Source organism: Apteryx rowi, unplaced genomic scaffold (assembly GCF_003343035.1).
Source record: "Apteryx rowi isolate R43461 unplaced genomic scaffold, aptRow1 scaffold_32, whole genome shotgun sequence".
Classification (NCBI taxonomy): domain Eukaryota; kingdom Metazoa; phylum Chordata; class Aves; order Apterygiformes; family Apterygidae; genus Apteryx; species Apteryx rowi.
Window position 1 is genome coordinate 27,840 of NW_020449641.1, and position 24,441 is coordinate 52,280.

A 24,441-nucleotide genomic window follows, 5' to 3' on the forward strand; every position below is an offset into this window, starting at 1 on the left:
TGTGGGTGGGTGTGTGCGCACGTGCACGCACACACACGTGCACATGTGTATGGCTATACAAAATACTTTCATATACATATTGTATGTGTGTATATATGTATAATGTATATACATTATATAGTGTTTATGTGTACACATGTGTGTTCACATGTGTGTATATACAGTCTATAGTGTGTATACAGTATAGTTTTCTGTGATGTGTATACATTATATAGTTGTGTGTATTGAACGTGTATACATTCTATAGTGTGTGTATACATTATACTGTGTGCATATACACACACTTTATATTGTGTGTGTGAATATAATGTGTATACATTATGTAGTGCGCGCCCGCGCGCGCGCGCGCGCGTGTGTGTGTGTGTGTGTGTGTGTGTGTGTGTGTGTGGAAAGTGTATACATTATCTATAGTGTATACATTTTATGTGTATTCTATACATTACATGGTGTGTCTGTAGAGCATGTATACATTATAGATAGATAGTGTGATATATATAGTAGTGCATATGTATAGTGTGTATACATTACATAGTGTGCATACATTTACATACACTTATATACATAATATACAGACACATACATATGTGTGTGCATATACATATAGACATATGCTTACATATACATACATGTGTATATATGCATATATGTGTGTAAATATGCATACATATAGGCAAATACATGTACACATGCATGTGTGTATATTTTTATATATGCACATATGCATGTGTGTGTATATATATATATATATATGGTCTGTGTGTGTGTGTGTGTGTGTGTGTGTGTGTGTGTGTGTGTGTAGAATGAGTATACATGATATATATAGTGCATGTGTATGGATAATGTGTATACATTTTATATATAGTGTTTGTCTATATGTGTTTACATTTATATATAGTTTGTGAGTGTGTGTGTGTGAGAGAGAGAGAGAGAGAGAGAGAGAGAGAGAGAGAGAGAGAGAGAGAGAGAGAGAGTGTGTGTGTGTGTGTGCGCGCGCGCGCGCGCGCGCACACGCACCCTTGTGTGCACAACACACCTCCTGCAATCAAAAGAGACCGTGGTAGGACAGATTAAACACACACACACACACACACACACACACACACACACACACACACACACAAAATTATGCATTATATATAAAAGATCTAAAACGATAGCTATACTAAATATATATTTATATATAAAATATAAATTTATAAATATATATAGTCCAAAGCATAGGACTGTGTACATCTTACCCACACACACACACACACACACACACACACACACACACACACACGGTGTTAAAAACTGTGTGTGTGTGTGTGTGTGTGTGTGTGTGTGTATAAAAACCTTGCCCAGTGCCACGGGGAGGCCAGCACTTGCGCTAAGGGGCCCTGGGCAGCTTTGCTTTGGCCCCACTTTGCAGGTCCAAGCGCAGTGGTCACGGCCACGAGCCGCAGCCAGGGCTGCTCTGGGTCCAGCACCGCTGCCCGGAAGTGCCAATGGGGCACAGGCAGAGCAACCCCCTCCCCCAGGGAAAGGGATAGGAACTAGGACATGGGCAGCTAAGTATGTTTTAATTGTGTTGGTATTATCAAGACTTTTCTGTGTAGTAGCATTTATTTTCTTTTTTCTGTGATAATTAGCTCTGGACTAGTAATTCTGGATTAGACTGCTAAAATTTCAATTTTATACTATAAATAAAATATTCCTGTTAAATATAAAGCTTCTTTTTTTTCTTTCTTTCTTTTTTTTTTTTGGCCCATGCCAAGACTTTGAGTGTCCCAGCAGCAGCAGCAGCAGCAGCAGCAGCAGCAGCAGCGACCCGGCTCTCCAGCGGGCTCCACACTTCCACCTTGTCCCTGCCCAGGCAGCGCAGTCCTGGCTCCACAGGCAGGTGCCGGTTTAGCACATCTTGCACCAAAACTGCCTCACGGGCTTTAGCTACCTGTGCAGCACATCATTGCCAGTGCTGCTGCAGCATTTCTGAGCCCAGAATGGAAGCTATTTACTCAGGCAAGAGACCAGAATAATCTCGAATTATCCAACTCTCAAGGAATTAGCCGGTGTCCTCCTCCTTGCTGGGTCCGTTACGAAGCCTTTCGCAATAGAGCCTGATGATCAAGTTTTATTAATTCAGGAGGGGAGAGGATTCAGGAGGGACGCGTAGGCGCTGTGACTGCATCGTTTGGTGTCGTCAAGGTTTGGTGGTTGTGCTGTTTTTTTTTAATTTTCCCTACCCTTCTCCTCCCTCCCAAAAACCGCGTTTACAACGGTGCTGTGGCCTGCAGCACGCTTGCTCCTGGCCGAGGCCCGTTTGTGCTTCTCCCTTCCATCACCTCTCTCCCAGCTGCCACAGAGCTGGATCCTCCCGGGGTTTTGCTCAGTGGTGGCTTCCACCATGGGATTCGCCCCAGTGTCTTCTCAGGCCAACATCCCACGCAAAGACTTCGCTGTGGCCTCGTCCTCTCCAAGCACGGCCTTCGCATCTTCATCCTCCATCAGCCTTGCGGGTCTTCTCGGCAGCGTCCTGCTCCCCGTTGGACTGGAAGCTGGATGACTTTGACTCCTTCTGCTAGTTGTCTTTCAAGCCTTTGCAGGGAGGAGGGCTTGGGATTTTATACTCTGCCTATACAGAATTGAGTTTAAAAAGCAAACAGCTTAATTTGAATGTTTTACATGAAACTGTCAGTTTAACCTCTTTTTTCTTTTTTTCCACATCGTTTCGGCTTTTAGATCACCCTCCTGAGTATCTTGACCTTGCTGTTCAGCCACCCGAGGTCCTCTCATCCTCCCCTCCAGCAGCAACAGGCCTAAGTACCGGCTTGCCCTGTGCCTCCAGCACGTCACCCTTAAGCAGTCGCCTTGCTGCCTGTTGGCATTAATCTCTGCGTTACCTCCTTTATAAGGTGCTTCCTCATTTTTGCATAATTTTCCTTTTACAGCTAAGCAGAACAGCGGAAGACCATTTGCTTGTGCTGCCCCAGGGGATGCTGAAGCCAAACACAACGCTGGCGCAGGTACAGCTCAGCTCTTTGGCATCTCGGCATTTCCCGTGCTGTTTGGGATCACGTCAAGCGTTGCATCTCGCTTGTGGCCCTGGGGAATCCTGTGCAGATCACATTAAAAAACTAGTCTCTGCATCACCTACAGAAATCACATCTACCCCGCTTCTGTCACCTCAGTCCTTTGACAGCAGTAGTGCAATTTTCACACCAACAGGTTGATTTTTCCATTTGAAAGAAGAGTCAGGAAAGCACAGTGATTTTGAAAATTTTATTGAGCAGAAATTTGGGGGGGGGCAGAAATCCTTCTGTTGTTAGTGCTAAATCATTGATTGTCTGGTAGTGCAGTCAGTGTTTTCAAGGATAAGCATTACTTACTACGCCTTGCTGAACAGGGAAAGCAGTTATAACAGAGGGGCTTGAAGAGAAAAAAAGAGTCCTTGAAGGGAACTAGTCGAGTACTGGTCTAGTATTGGCTAAAACGAGACAAAAACCAGAAGATGCTCTGGGGCAAGAGGGAGCATCCCTTACACGGGGACATAGCAATGCAAAGGTGTGCTCTCCCTTCAAACGGGAGAAAATAACAAGTATTGCAGTGGGGGACATTTGTTGCAGCCACCTCCCTGCAAAAGAAAAAAAGATGCGGCAGTAGCGGACTATTCTAGTAGAAAAGAGCTTAGTGAGAGCGAGTGGCTGAAAGCCACTTTGCACCCTTGGCCAAATCTGCAAGTGCATTACAGCATAGTTCATTTGAGGACAAGTTGCTGGAATAACTTTCCAAAAGATGTTGATTCTGTACTGGTTTAAAGATCCAGACTTGAATTTGAGGTGTCTGTTTGAATTGCAGGGAGAAAAACTCTTATTTGAGTGTTGACTCATGGAGATACCTTAACATGTTGGTGCTAAAACATTCAGCTCAGTATTACAACACAAAAGCCTATTCCTGATACACTGCGCTATTATAATTTCATCAGCTATTTAATGGTGTGGTCAGCTCTTAGCTCAGAAGACTGAATGGCACCATGTGCTTAAGGAAAAAAAAAAAAAGTTATATTCAAATAAAATCTACAGAGACTCCTGGCAACATTATTAAAATAAAGTGTGAATGACAAAAGTTTATTAAATCCATTCTTAAAAAAATTATATCTTTCTTAAATAAGGATTTCTCAGTACGGATTTCATTGTAAAACAGTTCTGAAGCAATTCATAAGTTACTTTATTAACAGGTTGATCAATAAAAAAAAAGTCATTTACTTATGTATGGTAGTCTTCAACCAGCCATATTTACACAAACGTACTGCCTGTGGTATCTTTCATCGCATACTAGGTAATGCCAATGCAGCATAGCTGGGTAAGTTCCTGTACTTGTAAACATTTAGAAGAAGCGGCAGGCAAGATGTTGCATCAGTTCTTAGATTTTTTTTCCCCCCAAAAAAGGCTTGCCAATAGAATGCATGTTTTAAACAGGAGATAAATATTCCATGCTTTTTTCTTTTTTCTTTTTTCTTCCTCCTTAAAAGGAGGGTCTAGAAATAAGGCTTACAAACAATAGACTGAAACAATGCATGAGAAGACTTAGTCATGGCAATTTCACTGGAGCTTTATTGCCTCTGATGGTAATGAGAGGGATTGTAGGAAGTTACATTTGAACTTACAGAGATATGTAAATGATGTTTTTTACTAAATATAATCTTGAGTTTAAGTGTTTTATATCAGGGCACTTCTAATTTTGTACATCTTTAATGTATAAAAAAAACAGGTTACAAACTTCAGGTGTTCACCTTTTTTTCTGACATTTGGCAAAAGTAAATTGATCCATTATGGGGAGATCATCGAATTGAGGACGTAAGCACTTATGAATTAAAGCAATCCAAGTAAGCAACTGTCTGCATTAAAAAAAAAACAAAAACAAAAAAACCCACACAAATATATAAAGGAAAAAACACATGGCCACATCTGAGCACTTTTCAATACAAAATATTCCCTGTAACCAGGCATTTTGTCCTTAGAACACCCTGTTATATCAATGTTTCTTTCAACTTCAGTTATTCATTTTGAAAAACTCTTAAGATGCCATCATAGCACAAATAACCCTTTTCTGCAACATAATTAGTCAAAGTTTTATGTCTTTTTTTTTTATAATTACACAGTAATTATAAGCGTATAGTACCAAACTGATGACAACACTATTTTGTTGAAAAGGTCTTGCATTCAAAAGGAATATTCTTTAAAACACCACGGCATTATGCCACTAACCAATATCAGACTTTTGGAGGGATAAGTCTGTACTGGGATAAAAAGCTAGTTAGTTCTCATCTCAAAACACAGCATACTCGAACTAATCGATCGGAAACTGTACCAAAACCCTCAAGACAGAAAACAGCACGCATATATACCTTGTAGAGCTTTTTTCCCCCCCCCATAATTTCAAGTCCCCGTTTATATTTACACAAAATTGAGAAAGGAAATACTGAAAGCAGCAAAACACACATTTTTGGCATAGCCAATTCCAGTAGCTGGAGTAAGTCTGCAACATTTTTGTAGAATTGTATTCTTGAAATAAATGCACAACTGGATTTTCTTAAAAGGGCACTGATACGAGGGGAGCTAACCTTACGGTCAACTTCAAGGCATACAAATAAAATTTTTAGCAGAATATAATAGTCAATTTTTTTCCTAAAATAATTCTAGCATCTGCATAAAAGTGTTCTGCTCTTTAGTGCAAGTTCCAATCACTCATTTCAAAAATAATTCTGGCCTTAACGCGGGACTATTTAGAGCATGGACTCAAACCTCTATCCTTACTCATAACTATAGTCTTTCTTTTTTCTCTCCTCCTTTTCCGTGGAGCTTGGTATTTTCCAGAACAGTATTTATCTCAAGAAAACAAATCTCTTCACAAGTAACTAAGTGAGGAGTAAAAGAGCACGTTTAGCATGAAAGCAGCTCTTCAAGAGCTCTTGTAAGGTTAAAAATAAAGAAGAATCACATCTGATAAAACCTGCTTTGAACAAAACAAATGATTTAGTTATATGCAGTGAGAAGTAATGGTGGATCAACAAAATAATTTAAGCAAACAAAGCCAGTGTAGTACTTTATATTCCGACCTGTGCTTTTTGGGGAAAGCTTTACTCTTAATTTTTGTATTTGGCAACCACAGTGATATGTCAATTTAAGGAAAGCTCAACAAAACAAGTAATTAAAAATGGGTGTCATCCACAACAGCAGTACCTATATGTTATAAAGATTTAACTTATGTCTCAGGAAAATCATTTCAAAACCTAGATTCATATCAAACTCATAACCTTCTTGAATACCAGGGTCATTTGTTTCTTCATACCTCAGCCATAAAAATTCCATGTCTGAATTTAAAATACTGTATTGTGTAGCAAACATTTAAGACACAAATTCAGTATATTCAAGTTTTAGATTTCCACAGAAATGAAAAACCTTTCCTAGACAGACAGATAAGCATTTCAAAACTGTAATGAAATCTGATTTCTTAGATAATAACCTAGAGAATATTAGATTCTACCATTACGCACACAGCTCGTCTCAATGACGCTCACTGAAGGCTGACTATAATGTTACATGCGGGTGCTGTAAGTGCACAGTAGTTGTGTAGTACTTCAACTGTTTTCACAGTCAGCTGATGTACAATCAAACCATTCAGATAGGCACCTGGATACCCCAATATCAACAATCTTGGGTTTTGTTGGTTATTTCTGCAATTGTTTTTATCAGATACTCAAAACTCACTTAGACAATACCTGCACTTTTCCAGAAAAGAAAAAAAATTATCGGACCCAGTACACTTAAATATATCACTCTTATAGGAAGTGCTATCAATACAGTCTTTGCAACTAGCCCCAAGTGTATATTTAAGGATTTTTTTAAAAAGTGTTTTGATGTTGATCTGTATAATTCAGATGCCATACAACAGTCGTCTGATGATAACCAGCATTGTGCTTTATGTGAAACCAGAAACCTCAAAATAATTATAAAGCTTCTAAGACTTATGGGAGATGAAACTAGGGTGGTCCACAGAAAAAAAATCCATGATGAAATCCACAATGTTGGAATTTTAACGGGCAAGAGTGGTCCAGACTAGAAGAAAAGCCCAAACCACCAGTAGAAGAATGAAATATGATATGGTCCAAGATGTATCCTTAAAGGTTTGTCTCAACCCTCAGCCATATTGTGAGGATTGATCTTCAGTTCAGTCCAGCCAGCAGAAATTGACTGTGCAATTTTCCATTTCATGTATTTGTACAGACTATGTACACTCTAGAAGGGTCCTTTAGTGCTACACTGTCGTACTTTTTGTCCCAGCAATTTGAGGGCGTGCAAATTCCACAAAGTCATCAATAAGAACTGGCCATGCCCCTAAAAGGAAAAAAAAAAAAAAAAAAAAAAAAGCCCAGAACATAAGAAGTCAGGTCAACAAAACATTTTTGCTTACAAGTTTCAGATTTACACAAGTTTAGTATCCTGTCTTAAGTGGGTAAAGTTTCGAGCAAAAAATTATCATTTGGTGCAGTTGCTTGAAATTTAAGAGCAGGTTAAAGATTTCTCCTTCCCTTAAACCCAGTTAGTAATATTTCTGACATATTCTTGATCAAAAAATACAAGCTAACAGAATTTTAACAGCAAGCCATCCTGTTGGTGGAAGCAGAACTCAAACTTGGTCTCCAGCATGGCAATAGCTGCTTAAAAACTTTTGAGCATTGCATGAAGAAGCCTGTGCTCTAAGCAGCAGCACAGTGTAGCACACTACAACATTTTCAGCTCAGAATATGATTTTATATGAATGCAATGCTCATTTGTTGGAATCAGCACACATAGCAACGTTCGAAAACAGCAAAACGCACTTCTATAGCCAATGCCACAGAAGACTGGTACTACACTATACTTACTCCTCCATATTCATTATCAAGAGGCAGTTATAATGCATACCAATATTTTACATATTGAGGAAGTGATATCCAAAGAGGTCACATGAAGTTTTAAAATAATATTTAAAAAAAAATTCATAATAAAAAAAATGTTTAAAAAATTCTTTAGTCTTTCTAAACTACACTGACTTATTATGGGCAGCAGCCCATTTGCTTGATGATAAGGGGATGTCCGTAATTATTAAATAAAGTTGTAAAAGTTCACTTCCCCCAGTTTGGAGGAACCAGAAGTTTACAGTTTCCTCCACTCGATGAAGTGATCTGCTGCCAACAATTGAAGGTAATTAGCTGTTCTTGGCTACAGATGGACTGGAAGAGGAAAGATCAATACAAAAGTTTAGAAGAAACACTTTTTGTAAAAATAACTTATGTCTAGTAATCCCTGTATACTGCCAACTTCACTTCAATATTATTATTGAATAAATAATCAGAACATAAATCAGAACAATCAAATTTAAAAAATATTCTCAGCTAAGAAATGCAGTAACCAGAGGACCCCTGTAAAACAAACAAACAAACCACACATAGGCCAGGAACCAATTACTTTGTTGAAGACGCCAAGAACTGCACTGATAGAGAATCTGTGTTTTTAATGGACAGATATGTGGGTTTGATTCACAAAGAAGTTAGTGTCTTAGTTTAGAAAGAAGGAAGAAAAAAAAAAAAAAAGAACAGGGCTTTTGGAAAGTATCAGCATTTCTTTTTTAAACCTGAGGCAATACACAGATGATAACAACATGCACTAAGGTAGTTCTTTTAACGCTGGACTTTGCATCATCACTGATATTCTAATTACACCATTTATTAGAGAGCTCTGCCAAAGCAGATACACAACGATAAATGCAACATAAAAACACAGAGTAACAAGTTAATAAAAGAAAATTGAAGTGTTTACCTTCTTCATCATAGTTAGACATATCATCTGCTATCATTGTACTAAAGTCTAGAAGAAGGTTCCAAGTGTCCTTAGGTATTGATCTTTTATGATGCTCCTATGTCGAGGGGTGGAAAATTTATATTTAAAAAAACATTTTAAAAACCTATACAAACTCAATATTATTATCTTGGACATATCCATAATCCCAGAGCATATTTCTCTTGTACACACTACGAACTGTAGTATCTGGGATCTGTGTCAAAACAATCTGTCTCATCTATTCAAGGATGTAAACATATTTATCTTTGACATTTTGAAATTACTCCAGTCCAGTTGATATAAAAATTTAAACTTACCAACAAAAATTTGTTCCATAAGTCTAGAAATTTAAATCTTCCATTAAGTACTAAATTCCAGTAGGCAATGGCCATTTCTAAATCTGTAACATTGAAATATATAACTATTAGAGATACACATTTCAAATATATAAACTCCACAGGTATCTAACACTATGATGAACCATATACTCAAAATGGTGAGAAGTTAATCTAATGAAAATATACTCTTGGATCTTTTACAAAGACAACCATAGAGAAATAGTGTTACACAAATACTTTTTAGATCTTGATACTACCAGTTGAATATAGAGAACTGAAAACTGCCCATATTAATATTTAACATATCTAAAACTACACAAAGATATTCTATACTCTTTTTGCCATCTAACGATACTCTAGGTACAATTCAGGAAAATACTGATGTCTAGCAATGCTATCAACTTGAAAAGAAAAATTCATAGTATTTGCAGCATCAGCTGCTGAAAACATTTCTTTCTTTTTATAAATCACGATTCACATAAAACTAGCTTTTACGATTTTATTCTTAGAGCAACTTCGTTACAGGTTTTAGCTTTGCGTGTTTATATCTTCAATCAGATCTCCCTCAAAAATTCTTTAATTATCTACTATGTAGCAGATGGTTGGTTACTCTGCCCCCTGCCCTCCCTCCTCCTTTTTTGGAATGACTCCTGTGAAGTTGTTGCTTGTTTTGCATCAGCTTCTCAGGGCGATCGAGAAACCCGAAAACCACAGGTCAGGAACAAGAACAACCTGCTGCCTGTCAGGTCCCGCGCACTGCTGTTAGGAAGCAGCAGTTGTGGCGGGGGGGAGAAAAAAAGACAGGTTAGCCTAGCATGCAAGGAAAAAAACTACCCTGGCGTTTGCCAAAGGCTAAACTGGCACGCAGATATTGTCTACTAGTGACTTGTTAGTTAATAAAAAAAAAAAAAAAAAACAGAACAAAACCGTACAGGTATCTGAGCTCTCTACCTGCCGTGATCTCTACTACCAGGAGTCCACGAGAACCTTTTTAACAGAACATCTTACACCTTGCTACAGTCCATCAGATCTCGTCTTCCGCAAGCAACTGATCAATTGCACTTTCAAAAATAAAACAAACTTTCTTCCTCCAAAAAACCCGATGTATCTTTAAAAAGCCAGCGGGATGGGGATCTTCGAGGTGAAATCAATAACAAATAAAACAAAGCCCAAACTGTATTGGTAGGGGAAAAAATAGAGGTTGCTGGGGGCGGTTCTGAATTGTTTGATGCATTTGAAATTAAAAGTCTTCCTCTAACAGTGTAATGGCATTATAATGCTTCCTGAGCAAATAAGGAATAAAATGCACGGAGGATTTTCCACCAGCTTCAAGAGTGCAAGATTTTGCATAAAAGGTCCAAGTTAGAGGCTCCAAGAAGCAGGTACAAATTAAACAGCCACAACTGGTCAGTCAAATCATTGTATCTGAAAATGGCAGCTTGTTAAAAATACAAAGGCTTGGTACTTCTCTTTAACAGAGGATGCAGGTATAAAACATAAGCTTCTGATTTCAGCAAAAAATAGTCTTTCTAATAATGAATAGACACAAACTTCAGATTAAGCTGATCAATTCTTTGAGGAAACAGACTGGAAAACTAAGTTTAATTTACTTGTGATGCATTAATAGTAGATATACCAAACATGCAAAGTCATCAAATCTCTGCATATTTATAGTGCCTTAAATGAACACTACAAAAAAAAAAAAGCGCATTTTGACGTGTCTATACGATTACCATGTTATTCTTGTGGCTAAGCAAAGGCCTTAAAACAAAAAATTGCAGGAAACTGCAACCTCAAACTCCTTCAAGATGGGACCAGACACATAAAGCACAAAGACATGATGGCTTAGGAAGACACTACATATTTTAAAATATTTTTTTTTTAATAAAAATCAAGAAATTTAAAAGAAAGGATAAATTTTTAGGTGTTCATAAGAAAAAGTAAGACTGCTTGGGAAAGTCCTCCTTAATTGATAACACAGAACAAAGTACGGATCAAATATGAAAGTCTCAAAACTGACTCTGCTTTGAGTGCTGTGCCAAGAGGCAAAAGAGAGGTGAACAATGTTTGAGATGAGCAGCAGCTAAAAGGTATTCTCAAATGACATGCAAATATCACAGGAACTTTTAATACGTGTGCAGTACTTATGTGGTAGTACAGAATTATGCAGAGGATTTGCATTTCCAGAACTGTGCCTGAACTACTCAACAATGTTTGGAAGATTACAGACCAATATATATGAAAATCAATTTGCAAGTTTCTACAAGCAATTATTTAGACACTCCAAAATTAAATGCCTTCAGGGTTTCCAGAATTATTCTGCCCTATCATAAATTCATGCCTAGATTTGTGTGTTTATTGGCTTTGTGAGAAACAACAAAAGGGAGTAAGCATTCAGATTTTAAACTTAGCTCTATACCATCTCCAGATCCAGACTAAAATCTTACTGTACATATATGCTGCATGGACCTGAGATAATTATACTTTCTTTGTCATTGTTAGAGCTTAGTATGCACAAAGAAGCTTTAAGATAAATGACAAAAAAAAGCAAGAGTCAGAGTCAGTTTTCCTGCTAAATCATTTTTACTGAGGTCTATTCCATCTGGGATACTCAATAGACTCATTCTATATAGGACTAAATAAATCAGAAAAAGAACGTAGCAGTCATCTTTATACCTTAGAAATACAGAGAAGAAAATAAGAGGTAAGTATTAAACAGGACAGTTCTGTTATGCTTATTCTGAAGCCTTGAGAAAAATTAATTAAAACCTATACATGATTATTTATATTGACATGGTATCATTATGATTTCACTTTTACCAAATGACAGGATTTTTTGCAAAAAGATTACTTCTTGTGCAAAGCTATTTAAAGATTAAAAGTGCTATATACATGCTAAATGTTACAACAGTAACCTGAAACAACATGTAATCAAATTGCAAAACTGATTCCACACCAACACTCTCCACTGCCTGACTTCCAGCCTCTCTCAATTCAGTTACTGTTCACATTTTCCTTGGTGTGACAGCCTACCCCCCCTCCAAATAAAAAAATAAATGAATAAAAGACTTTCTACACAAAATAAGGATCAGCCCATTCATTTATTTGCAGGAATCGGATCTGGCTACATGTATATGCACATGTATTTTTAAACAAAGTTTAGCAATGCTCTTTTAGCTTCTTCAAAGACAATGAAGCTCACGATTCAAACAAAAACAAAAGATGTTAAAGAATGACACAGATTCATAACTAAGACATGGAGTTTTTGCTTATTTCATTATTTTTCAATATTAATCTTAAGCCAAAAATTGGTCCACATACACAAGGCACAATAAAAGCAAAGCAGAATGCTTGTGTTTTCACAGCACATGAGTGCAAAACTGGTGAGCGGCAACCAGTTCGAGGTGTTTTCACCAGTGAGACAAAATAAATTTGCAAGCTGCCAACAAAGAACTTACGGGCTGTTTAGTATTTTATTTCTTCTCAAAAGCAGAACAGTTGATTTAAGTTAATAGCTACAGACTCATGAAATACTAGTTATGGTTAACATCTCAACTACATTGTATAAAAAGGACTTGTTTATATTTCTGACTTTACACAGGTTTGTCATGAAACAAAGGATATGCATTCTTGCTGGTTAACATTACTCTTTGAAAGAAATTTTGTTCCCCTATTTTTGCTGTTTTGAATAGACAGATTAATTTACAGTTTGTTAATCTATTTCCATCAAAACCACATTTTTTTCAAAAATTATTTTTAATGAGTAATTCTAGCACCTATTATGCTAATGAGAAACAACATCAGCAAAAAAAAAGCTCTGAAACAATGGGGAAAAAAAACACTCATTGACCTGAGGAAAAAAAGGCCATAGGTCGGCACATTTTACCTTATAAAAGAAACAACAACAAAAGCCATCCAGCCCAGGATACAGAAATCCCTTTGTGCTATTCCAATTCTACTTTGCAAAGATATTTACATGCATTTCTGGTCTTGCAAGAGACTTTGTACAAGTGTTTTTACACATTAACCAGTTTTACAGCTTAAATTCATCCTAAAAGTGAAAATTCCACTAATCTGTCCATTGATGCAAGTTTTATGTGGTGTAATTACACCTTTAACATAAGACCACAATCTATTGTCTTTACTTAGAATTGTGCATACGCTTAATGAAAGAATAAACCCTCCCACATAAATTTGTGCAGTCTATTCTAATGACGTAGCCATTTCAATGAATTTGAAAATCTGACACCGAGACCATATCTGACTTTGACATCTATCTTTCACAACAGTGAGACGTGTTTTATCCCAAGGGTGGTTATCTGAATTTCAGACTTATTGGATCATAATAATACTTTCACTTACTGCTTTAAGCAGACATTTCCCATACCTATGCACAAATGTTAACAAGTAAGAATACATACCTAAACCTTTCTGTCCTGGATTCTTTGCAAAGTTGAAAGTAAACTGATAAAAATCCTTAAATCTTCCTGGCTCTTTTAATTCTTGCTCCATCTTAGGAATCTGGGCCTTTAGTTTTTCTATACTGTCACATCTGCATTTTAAAAAGCAAGTTTATTTGTGTATTAGTCATTTTGCCATAACATACAAGATACAACTTTTAATCTTTTAAAACCTTTTTGTGGTCGGTACAGCAGGATTATTAAAGCAAAATTCAGGAAGTCCCTAATTAATCTGCATTTATACAACAATTTCATTTCTTTGTTGTTTTTTCACATTGCCATTTGCATAAACTAGTTCATAGACCAGATTCTATAATGTACAGTATTTTCAGAAAAATGGGACAAAGGCAAGACAGACATTTCCCCTAAGGCAAAGAAAACTCAGCTATGCTAGACTGTGGACCAGCATCCTTGCTTTACCTACTCAAGTAGCTCTACAGCAGCCAACTGAAATGCTCATGCAACTAAGGCAAGTAGCACTCAAACCCACATCCCCTTTTTGGGTCACTAAGCATCTAGCACATAGATAGCAGATGCATTTTTACAGATGTAGACAAGTGATACTAGACTCTGAAAAGTCTCCAAAGTTTGAAAAGACTCTCAAAACATTCTGAAAGGACAATGTGATTCTAAAATCCCCCAAAGAGGATTGTTTCACTGCATGTTCCTATTTCTGATATTAGATTACACTGCCAGTGTCTAATACCTATTGCACACTTACCCTAGCTCAGTCATTCCATCCATGAACTCCAGCTTTGAAAACTCACACTGTGTTGCAGCTCTGAATTTCCATGCAATGATGAGTACAGTAATGCTGGCTGGATCAAGTGCTAGATCATCACAGAACTGCTGTATACCATCTATACCAATTTTGTTTTCATCTTGAGGATCTTTGAAATATAAAAGTAATTATCAAGCAAAACTCCTCAGATTTTTGAAAAAAAGCTAATATTTCTTCAACAAGAGTTTTTAAGGGAAAGCACACATTTTCAAGAAGTAATTTCTGGGATAAGCCCATAAAGTGAGTATTTTAAAGACAAAAATTAATTAGTATTTTAAATGGTTAAGCTTTAACACTTGAGCAAATTACTGCAATAAAGCCTCCTATACAATGAAGCTTTTAAGGTATTTTCCTTGAGAGACAAAAACATCACAAACATTTGTTTTCTGCCTAACAATACACATGATACTCTGACCGATTCTAGACAGAGAACAGTGTTCCTTTCCCACCAGCACACTAAATTCTTGGCATCTTAGGTAAGATTGCTGATATGGGTACCACTACAAACAATACTACAATATTGACAGGTCCATTACAAGTTGCACTGATGCAACCAAGCAAATCTCCCCATAAACTACTATATTGACATTAATTTTATGCATTTTCTGGCATCACCAGCATGCATGAGATTGGACAGGGTAACCTCTAAGAGGAAGGTTACATTGCCTGATTACCAATTCCAAGTCAGCCAGTCAGTCCTCCTCTTTCCACGAAGGAGTCAACATCTGGTCTGGAAGTGAGATGCTCACATTTCAAGTGCACTAACAAAGATATACTAACGCAAGCCAACAAAGACTTCAGGAAAATGGTATTTGGATTATGCACACACATGAAAACCAACACAAAACATAGCACTCATTTTTAGATTTTTTAAAGTGCTAAAACACTGAATTTGTTTTACTGTATTGAATCCACCTTAATGTTCATGCTAGGATAAAATCAGTTGAACACTGCCAGCAAAATAGATAAAAGACTTTCTGTTCTGTTTGTAACCGTCTGAAAATAAGCAGAAGGTGAATAAAAAATAAGGTAGAGTCCATCCTTGGTACGTGACTTTTAACTTTGTAAGGGAGTGAGTCCTGAGTAATATGTCTCCCCCAGAAGAATCACCAGCAATCCACATTAACCACTACACTTAGTCGCTGTACGCAAAACTCCAGTTCCAGACCTTGATCTTGTAAAAATGTACATAACTTAAGTTTACATAAAGCAACTGCACGTAATCCTTACAAAAACATGGCCTTAAATATATTTTGACTTGTATTATTAGGTATGGAAAAACCAAGTTGAAAAAGTCAGTTAAAATTTCCAAGTACAAAAACAGAGCCGCAATGAAAGATTGTAACAAAGCATATACACAAGTAGGAAATAAGGCTTAAAATCCACTATACTCACCTTTGTATCTGTTATATAGCTGTTCTAACTTCTTTCTGTCCAATGATCCTTTTACACTCTCTCGTATATAAAGTTCAGGATTTTGGAAAAAGTTGTCTGTTGCAACATCTAACTTCCAGTCATTCTGAGATAGACAACTCACCGCTGTCTTTTCACTAGATTGCGTGAAGACCATAAACTGACGCACTTTATCCTTCTGTGACGATTTCAACTTGTTCTAGCAGAAAGAGACAACACCGAACTAGAAATGTTTTACTGCAGAAGAAAAAAAAAAATCACTATCTTATAGAACTATTATAATTTTCCCCAGCAGTTACACCTTTTTTCTACTAACGGATAGGCAAACCAACACTTGCTCTCTTACTTTACAAAATCAGCTAAATCAGAAGATACAAATTGTATTTAATTAGACATGCAAACAGTTTATTACGCATCCAGATACAGTGGGATTGAGGAACCTGTTGGATAGGTAAACAAGATACATTCGTACCACTGTGCATACAACAGCACTATGTACACCAAAGCCCACTTTTGACAGTATACACCCTACTCTGGAAATATATTTCAAACTTGCCTTCACTCTAGGTACTTTACATTGTAACAAAACTGAGTTAAATCATCACAGAAATCAAATGTGCAACAGGAATACCCATTTTTATCTTCAATCCTGGAAGTTAAAAAAGGGTATTCTTATCACATATTTGGAGGTGTAACTGAAAGCCACAGGAAATTCACATACAGCTGTCTGGGGCACCTTGCTATTTAAACCAATTCCCCCCCTCCCAAATTCTCATAATGCAAGAAGTTTTAGGGGTACACCTGGGGGGGGGGGAAGGGACTATCAAGATGCCTAACTAAAGTCTGTGTATACCAAAATATTGATAGATTAATTGCTTCAACATAAGCAGCAAATATCAATGCAAACTGAAGAAATGGGCACACGAAGGGGCTGAGGCAATCCAGCAGCTTGCCTCATTCAGTCCCAGCTCACTGAATTAACAGAAATGTTTTCCCTCTACCCCGAAAGTGCGGAGGGAAAGACCAGTTAGTGCAGGAAGAGGTGCAAGACCACATGCCAGGAGCAGGATCAGCCCTCTTGACGGCAGCAAGGCATTAGGCCAGCTCGGCCATTTCAGGGAAGTACACGCCGAAATATCTTCGGCGACTGATTGAGAGATTTTCGCTCGGAAGGCGCTCAGCTCCACCTACATGATCCATGAGACGTTCCTGTGAGGAGGCACTGCCACCATCGCACAGGACCTGAAGCTCACAAAAGGTAGGTGATTTTGCCTAAGATGCCGGGGGGGGCGGAGGGGAGGAAGAAAGAAAGGACTTAAAGAGCCAAGGTGAGAACTTTGGAGTTTAGGCCTGATGCTCAGACCAAGAGACACCTACCTCCCTTCAAGTGCAAAATGTAATCCAGACCTTGCTGCCAGCAAGTTACCAGTATAGAGTGATTCCCAATTTTTGAGGAGGGGAAGCACATCCAGTATTTCAAAGATATTAGTTACACGAAACTGTACCTGCTAATCCAGAGGAAGCAATCTTACAGCACCCGCGCTAAATCCAATCCAGTTCTAAAGTTCATTCCAGTACATCCAAAGCAAAAAGATTCCTGATGTTACAACTTACTAAATAAAGTTCTGACTTTTTAAGTCAGGATTGCATTTTGTATACAGCACAAGTATTTCATTTGCAATTTACCCTGCGTTCTTCCTAGATGTGTGTATTGCGCTCATCATTGCAGGGCTCTTTCTCCGGGGGACAGGGAAAAGAAAAAAAAAAAAATCTCTAAAATTATGAACTATTCTTAGCCAAAGAATGATTAGTTCAGGAAAAGCATGGGCTGAAACCCTTCATTCCAAAGGATACTTAGTGTCCAATCACATCATCATTAGGAAAAAGAACTAACGCTGCAGAACACAAATTAATCTGCCCTAAAAGTCAAAATCAGTTTTCCGCTGCTTGATGACAGCGCATGTGAACACTATTATTCATAAGAGTAGTTAAGTTACCAGCTTCAGAGCTGCACATTTTATAAATACAAGGGAGTAAATTTGACTTAAACTGATGCTCACATAATACACTAAACAGGCCAATACCCTTTACTTTAGTATCTTTTCGGGGGCGAGGAAGGGAATCTACAAAACTCTGCTGAAGCTAAAATTTTAGCACACACTCTGCAGGTTTAAATATAGTCAGACTAGTTAGAATATACTATTTTTAAAGTTTCAAAGTGTTGCTTTTTTATTTTAGTCTCTGGAATAATTTTCTCATAATGGACCTTTTGCTACAGAAGTTTCCAAAACTCAGATTTTGCAGGAATGGTTCCAGGTAAAGGTCAAGCCATCCCAGCAGGTCCTGCAAAGGCTCACTGCGGAAAATTGGCAAGTATCTTCCTGGAGATACTGAGCATCTGCAGTTACTGAAATTAGATTTGTGCAAGCTCTGCATTTTACAGAAGACATTCAGCACCTTACAACACTGAGCTCAAACTTTCAGAAAAGTTAAACTTCATTTATGCTGAGAAAAACATGTGAAATGAATAACGAATTTTTAGTTGCAGTTTTTATGAACATATGATAAACATATATATATTTAAAAAAAAAAAACATTGAATGAAATCCTAGAAACCAAGATGAAAAAATCCCCAGGCTTATTCTGTGTCTCAGTTATTAGTTTTCTCAAACCAACTCCATGCAACCAGACTGCTGCATTACCACAGATTCAGCTGTACTATAGGACAGAGTCGCACTTACAACGTGAGCTTTTTTGGACAAAGCCGACGGCTTTAATCATTAGCTCCATTTTTTTTAAATACATGTACATAAGTATGCACAGCACTCTTTATAGCCAGTATTCTTTAAACCCCCAAGAAAGAGTCTTTGTTCTGCCCTATGCAACCTACCCTGGCAAGAACAAACTCTAAAAGCTATGACGTAAAACAAATAAAGAAGTCAAGGAACAGGTTTACAAGGGCTTCAGCCCTTAGATGCTGAAAAACACAAAAGGTAGTGCATTTTGTGGATTCTGTCATGTAAAGTGAGTATACGCTTTATTAGATCAAAAAAATTGCAGCTTAAGTCACTTTTATGATAAAACTTAAATTTCATTTAGACACATGAGATATTCCCTAAATGATTGCAACAATATAAAACCTTTTTTTTAAAGGGCATTGAATTTGGCAAGAGCCAAGCAGCTGACAGTACATAATCAGTATAGTGTTCTGTAATGTACTAAGGTGCAACAAATTGCTCTGTTCAGCCACAATCTTTCTCTGGACTATCTGCATTTTTTTACTGGTAAAATATGAGTTAATTTTTAGTAAAGTCCAAAGCCCTTTTTATTTGATGAGCCTTTCCTCAGAAGCTTGCCGGTGTGGACAAGACACTCCACACTCTAAGTAAGTGGACAACTCTTTGTAGGCCTACCACAGGACAGCAAGAGATGAAATTATTGCTGAGTTTTTATAGCTCTTATTTCATCACTTTAAGAAGCCACACTTCAAGCAGGAACAGGCTCCAAGCCTTCTGCACTTTTAAGAGCTATTTCTAGAAGCTGAGCTCTAACAGTCTATTATTGTTTTAAATGCGCCATATAGAAGCCACAGCACCCTATAACCTTTAATCCTGTATTCATCAGGCAACAAATATCTTGTGCTGCAATTGTACGTGCTCTAATGCAGTGCAATCCATTTAAAACACCTCAACTTTAATGCTAGTAAAAAGGGAAGACAGAATTTTATCTAACATATCTTATTTACTGGATATACAGATAAAAAACAACAGAAAACAAACAAACTTTCTAATAAGTCTTATCCTTGGGGTAAGGGGAAAGGAAAAATCCAGATCTTCTAGTCTTTGATGAAGCTTGTGTGGCATTCAAGCTACCTTTTGTAATGAGGACGTCATAAGAGACAGAAGGTGAACTTGCTTTAAAGGTAGGCTCAGAGTAACTCACTAAATGAAAAGCCACATTATGTCGATTCATAAGACTACGATAATTACATCTTGCCAATGAATCTCCGGTCCTAGAATATCAGCTTTAAAATGACAGTTTACCTCCCCCCAACACCAAGTACCAAATTTGATAATTCTAATTCAATAACCTGTCTTTGACAGTGACTAGTACCAAACACTTCAGTCAAAGGTACACATTTTTTTTCCCTCTCCTTTCTGACCTTAGACAAACTTCCCCAGTCTTTAGGAAATAAAAACTACTAGAACTGATTTGCCGGATCTGACTACATAGTTGTTTTTCCTTGTAATCTTCTACACTCAATTTTTAGTCACTTCAGATTCAAAGATTAACTTTGCACACTGGTCATCAACACTTGCTGGATAGCTAATAGCCGTGTGGTTAAAGATGAGGGCCCCACTCTACTGGATAACGTCCATGGGAAACAGTAGTGTCCTTCGTCCCACACTGCTTGGGCTGGAGGACCCAGGATTGCTATCAACGCGCTGGTTTTGGACTTTGCCCAAGGGTTACAGGCGACTGCCAGCTAGACAAGCAGTGCATGATCAGTCTGGAGAATCCCTGCCCCAAATTCCCTCCGGCCCCCCCCAAAAAGGCATTCACACAGTTACTTCTTGATAGTGAAGCCTGCTTTTCACCTGCCCCTTTCCAGCCACTGCTTACAGATGATCCAATTCTTGTTAGTCTCCCCACTAGCGAAAGGAATTTGAACAACTGAAACCTGAACGACTGACACCTGAACAACACGACATCTGTGCTTTTGTCTCAGTCAGGACTCAAAAGAAAAGCCTGTTAAGTTCTCACGCATGTGACAGGTAAAAGCCTTTTCTAAAATAGTAGCAACCTCCACAAAGTCTAGGTTTTTATACTAACTGCATTTAAACCTTAGCAAGAGATCTGGCTGCGGGAAGCATCCTTGTGCTTGCAGAGGATCCAGTAACATCAGTTCTAACGCACGGTAACTTCTCCTGAACACAGCAGGCTGGGTTCGTGCACGTAATAACCTTACAGATATGACTGTCTATTTGCCAAGTCCTTATGTACACACGAATGGTCAGAAGAATATTCTTTCCTTCTAGTGTCTGAATAATTCCATGTTGGAATACATCCATCAAGTGAACATACAAGACACCTCAAATAATTGTGAGGTTTACTGCTTGCATGAATGCAATGCAATAAATACATGGCAAAAGTTTAACAGGCAAAATGATGAATATTTCTTGTTTGATAAGAAAATAAGAATTGATCATGACTTATTTCTGTCAAAAGTCTACGAATACACCAAGTTACATTTTAATCCACCAATTGCCATGGCATATGTGCACACTACACAAACAAATGTAAAATCCAAGTTAAAGACAAAATAATTAAAGTAAATACAATATAAACAAGCATGCCCTTCCACTAAATTTTATTTTCTACAGCAGTTTTTCGAAAAGAGGACATGTAAAGGAAGATGGTAAGGACATTTTTAAGCTTCTACTTCAAACTGAAGTGAAACTCATTTGTTTGCAGTGGATCAGAACTAAATTTAAACATCCACTAGGCCTATTGAGATATACCATCCAAAGAAAGAGCATGAGCAACACAAAGTTGCTTTTTACATCCTCTAAAATTATTTTAATGGATAAAATCCTTTCAATACCTGCATATGGGTAGTAAGTCTTTCTTGGAAGATAGCAACAGAGCTACCCAGAAGAATGAAGTAGCTCTAATAGTGCTTTAAGGCAATTCATGTTAACCTGACAGGTGGAAGAAATATCAAAAGCAGGACTTCTTCAATTTTACCTCCCTCCCCCCAAAAAGGCACAAAATAAAGCTGTCAATTGTTCAGCATTCTTAACTTTGGTCCAGGCTGGAAGCTCTGTTCAGCCATTAGAAGCTGCTTTCATAGATTATATTTGCGTTGGCACCATAAAACATTGCTAAAATATTAAGAGCTACATAATAAATTTCACACCTTGTTCTCAGAGCAGTTCATATTCCTGCATAGCTTTTCCACGGCTCTAGTTAAAAGTGACTTTACAGTACAAGTTCAAAGGGTTCTCAGGTAAGCCGGGAGAGGAAACAAGATCATGCACCATCTTGTCTAACCCTCAACTACCCAGTCCTAAGCGTAGTGCCAAGAATCTACAAGTTTTACTAGAGGAAAACCAAAAACAAACATTTAGTATCAACAACCTACTGCAGACACGAACAAGCACCATACGAAGCAGCCTAGCAGAACTGCTTGTTGAGTTAAACACCACGTAATAATGTCATAAACTAGAATAACATTACAGGAGACAGTGCCAGTCATTTAAAAATTTAGTGTTACGAGAATTTCAGCTTTCTGTCATGTGAAGTTTATTATACTAAACTATGTATTTATCAACATAGAAACATTCTTCAGAGAACACAAAGTGGACAATATAATAGATAATGTAAACAAAGCTTCTAAGGTTAGCATTTGGCTCCAGATAAAGATACAAATACGTGTTTGTCTTGACTATCACACACGGTCCTAGATCAATTAAATCATTCAGAACAGCAAAGCTAGCAGCTCTGCTCCTCGGGGAGGATGCCTCAGAGTAACCGGCCAGCTCGCTGCTAGCAGCTCCGGCTCGATTCGCAGGTACGGCACTTGTCCTCAGGGTCCATGCGGTGCAGCAGCAGCACACCAACGGGTAATGGCGAAGGGAGACCACTTCTACAGCGGGTGTTCAGCTCAAACGTAAACGCGGGCCGGGCAGAGGGACTGCTGTCCATGAGCCGTGGACCGCAGCCAGGGTGCCGTACCCGAGAGCTTTTAAAGTTAACTGAACGGCCAGAGCGAGCAGTCAGCCAAACGGGCTGCCGAGACGGCCTCCTTCCCACAGATCGGACAAAGACAGGTCGAAGCCGGGAAACCTCTGTCCCAAAGGCAGTGGCAGTATGAACACCGGCAAGGCCGAGTTAGAGCCAGCAGTGCTCCGACCGGCGGTGCCGCGTGGGCGAGCAGCAGCCAGGCCTCAGCTGCGGGAACCGGCTGCAGCCACTGGAAGGAGCAGCCAGGGCGGCAGAGCAGACGGGCAGAAAAATGGGTATCGAACCTTGCGTTTCTGGATGGAGATCTCCAGATCTCTGCGACCAAGTGTCCCCACCCTTTGCCGTAACTAGATAGAGGATTCTGACATACTGCAAGTATAAGTACAGAACCTTATACCTAGGCACTAAAAACAATTCATACCTGTATTTATTACTTATAAAAGCTGCAGCCTGTCATTCAGTCCCACTTCAATGTCTATGGCATCCTTTCACCTGGGTGTTGGAGTCCACAAGCCAAACCTGGAAAATATCTGTCTGCACAGTGCCTAACGACTATGCCTGGAGCCATGACTAGAGTATTCAGATATTCCCTCCAATCTGATAAATACCAATCTATCGGTATTGTTCCACAGAATATATCTTCTAGTTCTTCTCTCAGGTACTACCAAGACAACTAAGAGGACAGGCTTCTGCTGTTTGTCACAAAAAGCTATTCTTCAGCATGATATGCCTCACTGTTTCTACTATATTGCAATTTATTAAAGCATTGTTCAGTTTGAATTTCTAAACATACAGCCAGCCAAAAATATATGGATACACAACACATCGACCGTGCATTTATTTTGCATACCTACATTTGGTATACTGTGAGACAGGTCTAGGTGATTTTACAGAAAAAATTGTCTTCATAAGATTTTGTGTAACATTACTAGGTGTTACTTGAGACAACCCCAGAAACTGCAGAGTTACAGTACAACATCTACACAGCCTGAACTTAATCCAGACTTCAGCTCCAAGCTCCCATAAAAGTCAAATGAAAATCTACATTGAACTATTAATTTAAGAACTGAATCAGTAACAAGAGTGACAAGTTTATTAGAGGTCTAAACCCCACGCTACTAATTTAAAACCTGGCTAACCAAATTTTTATGTCACAATAACTCCATCAGTTAGAAACGTCATTTTAATTTTTTTTAATATATACTATCCTGCTTACCAGCATAACTTTAACTGTAAGTATAAGATAGCCTTGTACCAATGTATCTACACCAGTAAATCTTAGACGTCCTCCTACACCCTTGCCAGGACAAGGCACTGCCATGGAAAAGTTATTTTACTTTACGTGTAGAGCTGTAGTTAAAGCTGTACAGCTCTTGTACACAGAGAAGGCCTAAAGGTATGACTATAAACATGCTCACTTGGGTGCATAAGACACTGTGTGCAAGAGACCAATACAAGACTCCCTTTTTTAAAGCTATTTTTCTTCTTTTGCAAACAAAAATAACAAGTCTTATTCCAGCCACCCTGGCTTCCCTCTAGGAGGGCGAAGGGAGAAAGGCAGTAGATCTGCAAGCCCAGAGAGCAGATCCTCAGCTATCAGGATAGGTTTTTTAGGGAGAAAACACCGGCTAGACCAACCTTCCTTTACGACACTCCCATGAGCAGCACCTTACTAGCAAGGCACAGCGCCGTTACCCACAGATTCTGCAGGAGAATTCCGGTTCCAGGAGGATCAGAGCATCCAGGTTTCCCTGGATGGAGGCAGCAGCGCTTAGCGCGCCCCGAGCCGCCGGCCTCGCTCAGAAACCGCCCCGGGTTGGCGCCGGGCTCCGAGGTGCCCC

General features: G+C 38.4%; 1 protein-coding gene across 1 annotated transcript; it reads right to left on the minus strand.

The window, feature by feature from the left end:
• Positions 1-4,569: 4,569 nt before the first annotated feature.
• DCUN1D1 (defective in cullin neddylation 1 domain containing 1) lies at positions 4,570-24,361 on the minus strand. The gene is made up of 7 exons (XM_026070862.1): positions 24,239-24,361; positions 15,836-16,052; positions 14,381-14,549; positions 13,621-13,751; positions 9,179-9,261; positions 8,841-8,937; positions 4,570-7,376 (listed from the first exon to the last, which is right to left on the minus strand). Exons 2-7 carry the CDS (start codon positions 16,008-16,010, stop codon positions 7,297-7,299), a joined length of 735 nt encoding a protein of 244 aa, XP_025926647.1. The 5' UTR covers positions 16,011-16,052; positions 24,239-24,361; the 3' UTR covers positions 4,570-7,296.
• Between the last annotated feature and the right edge of the window lie 80 nt (positions 24,362-24,441).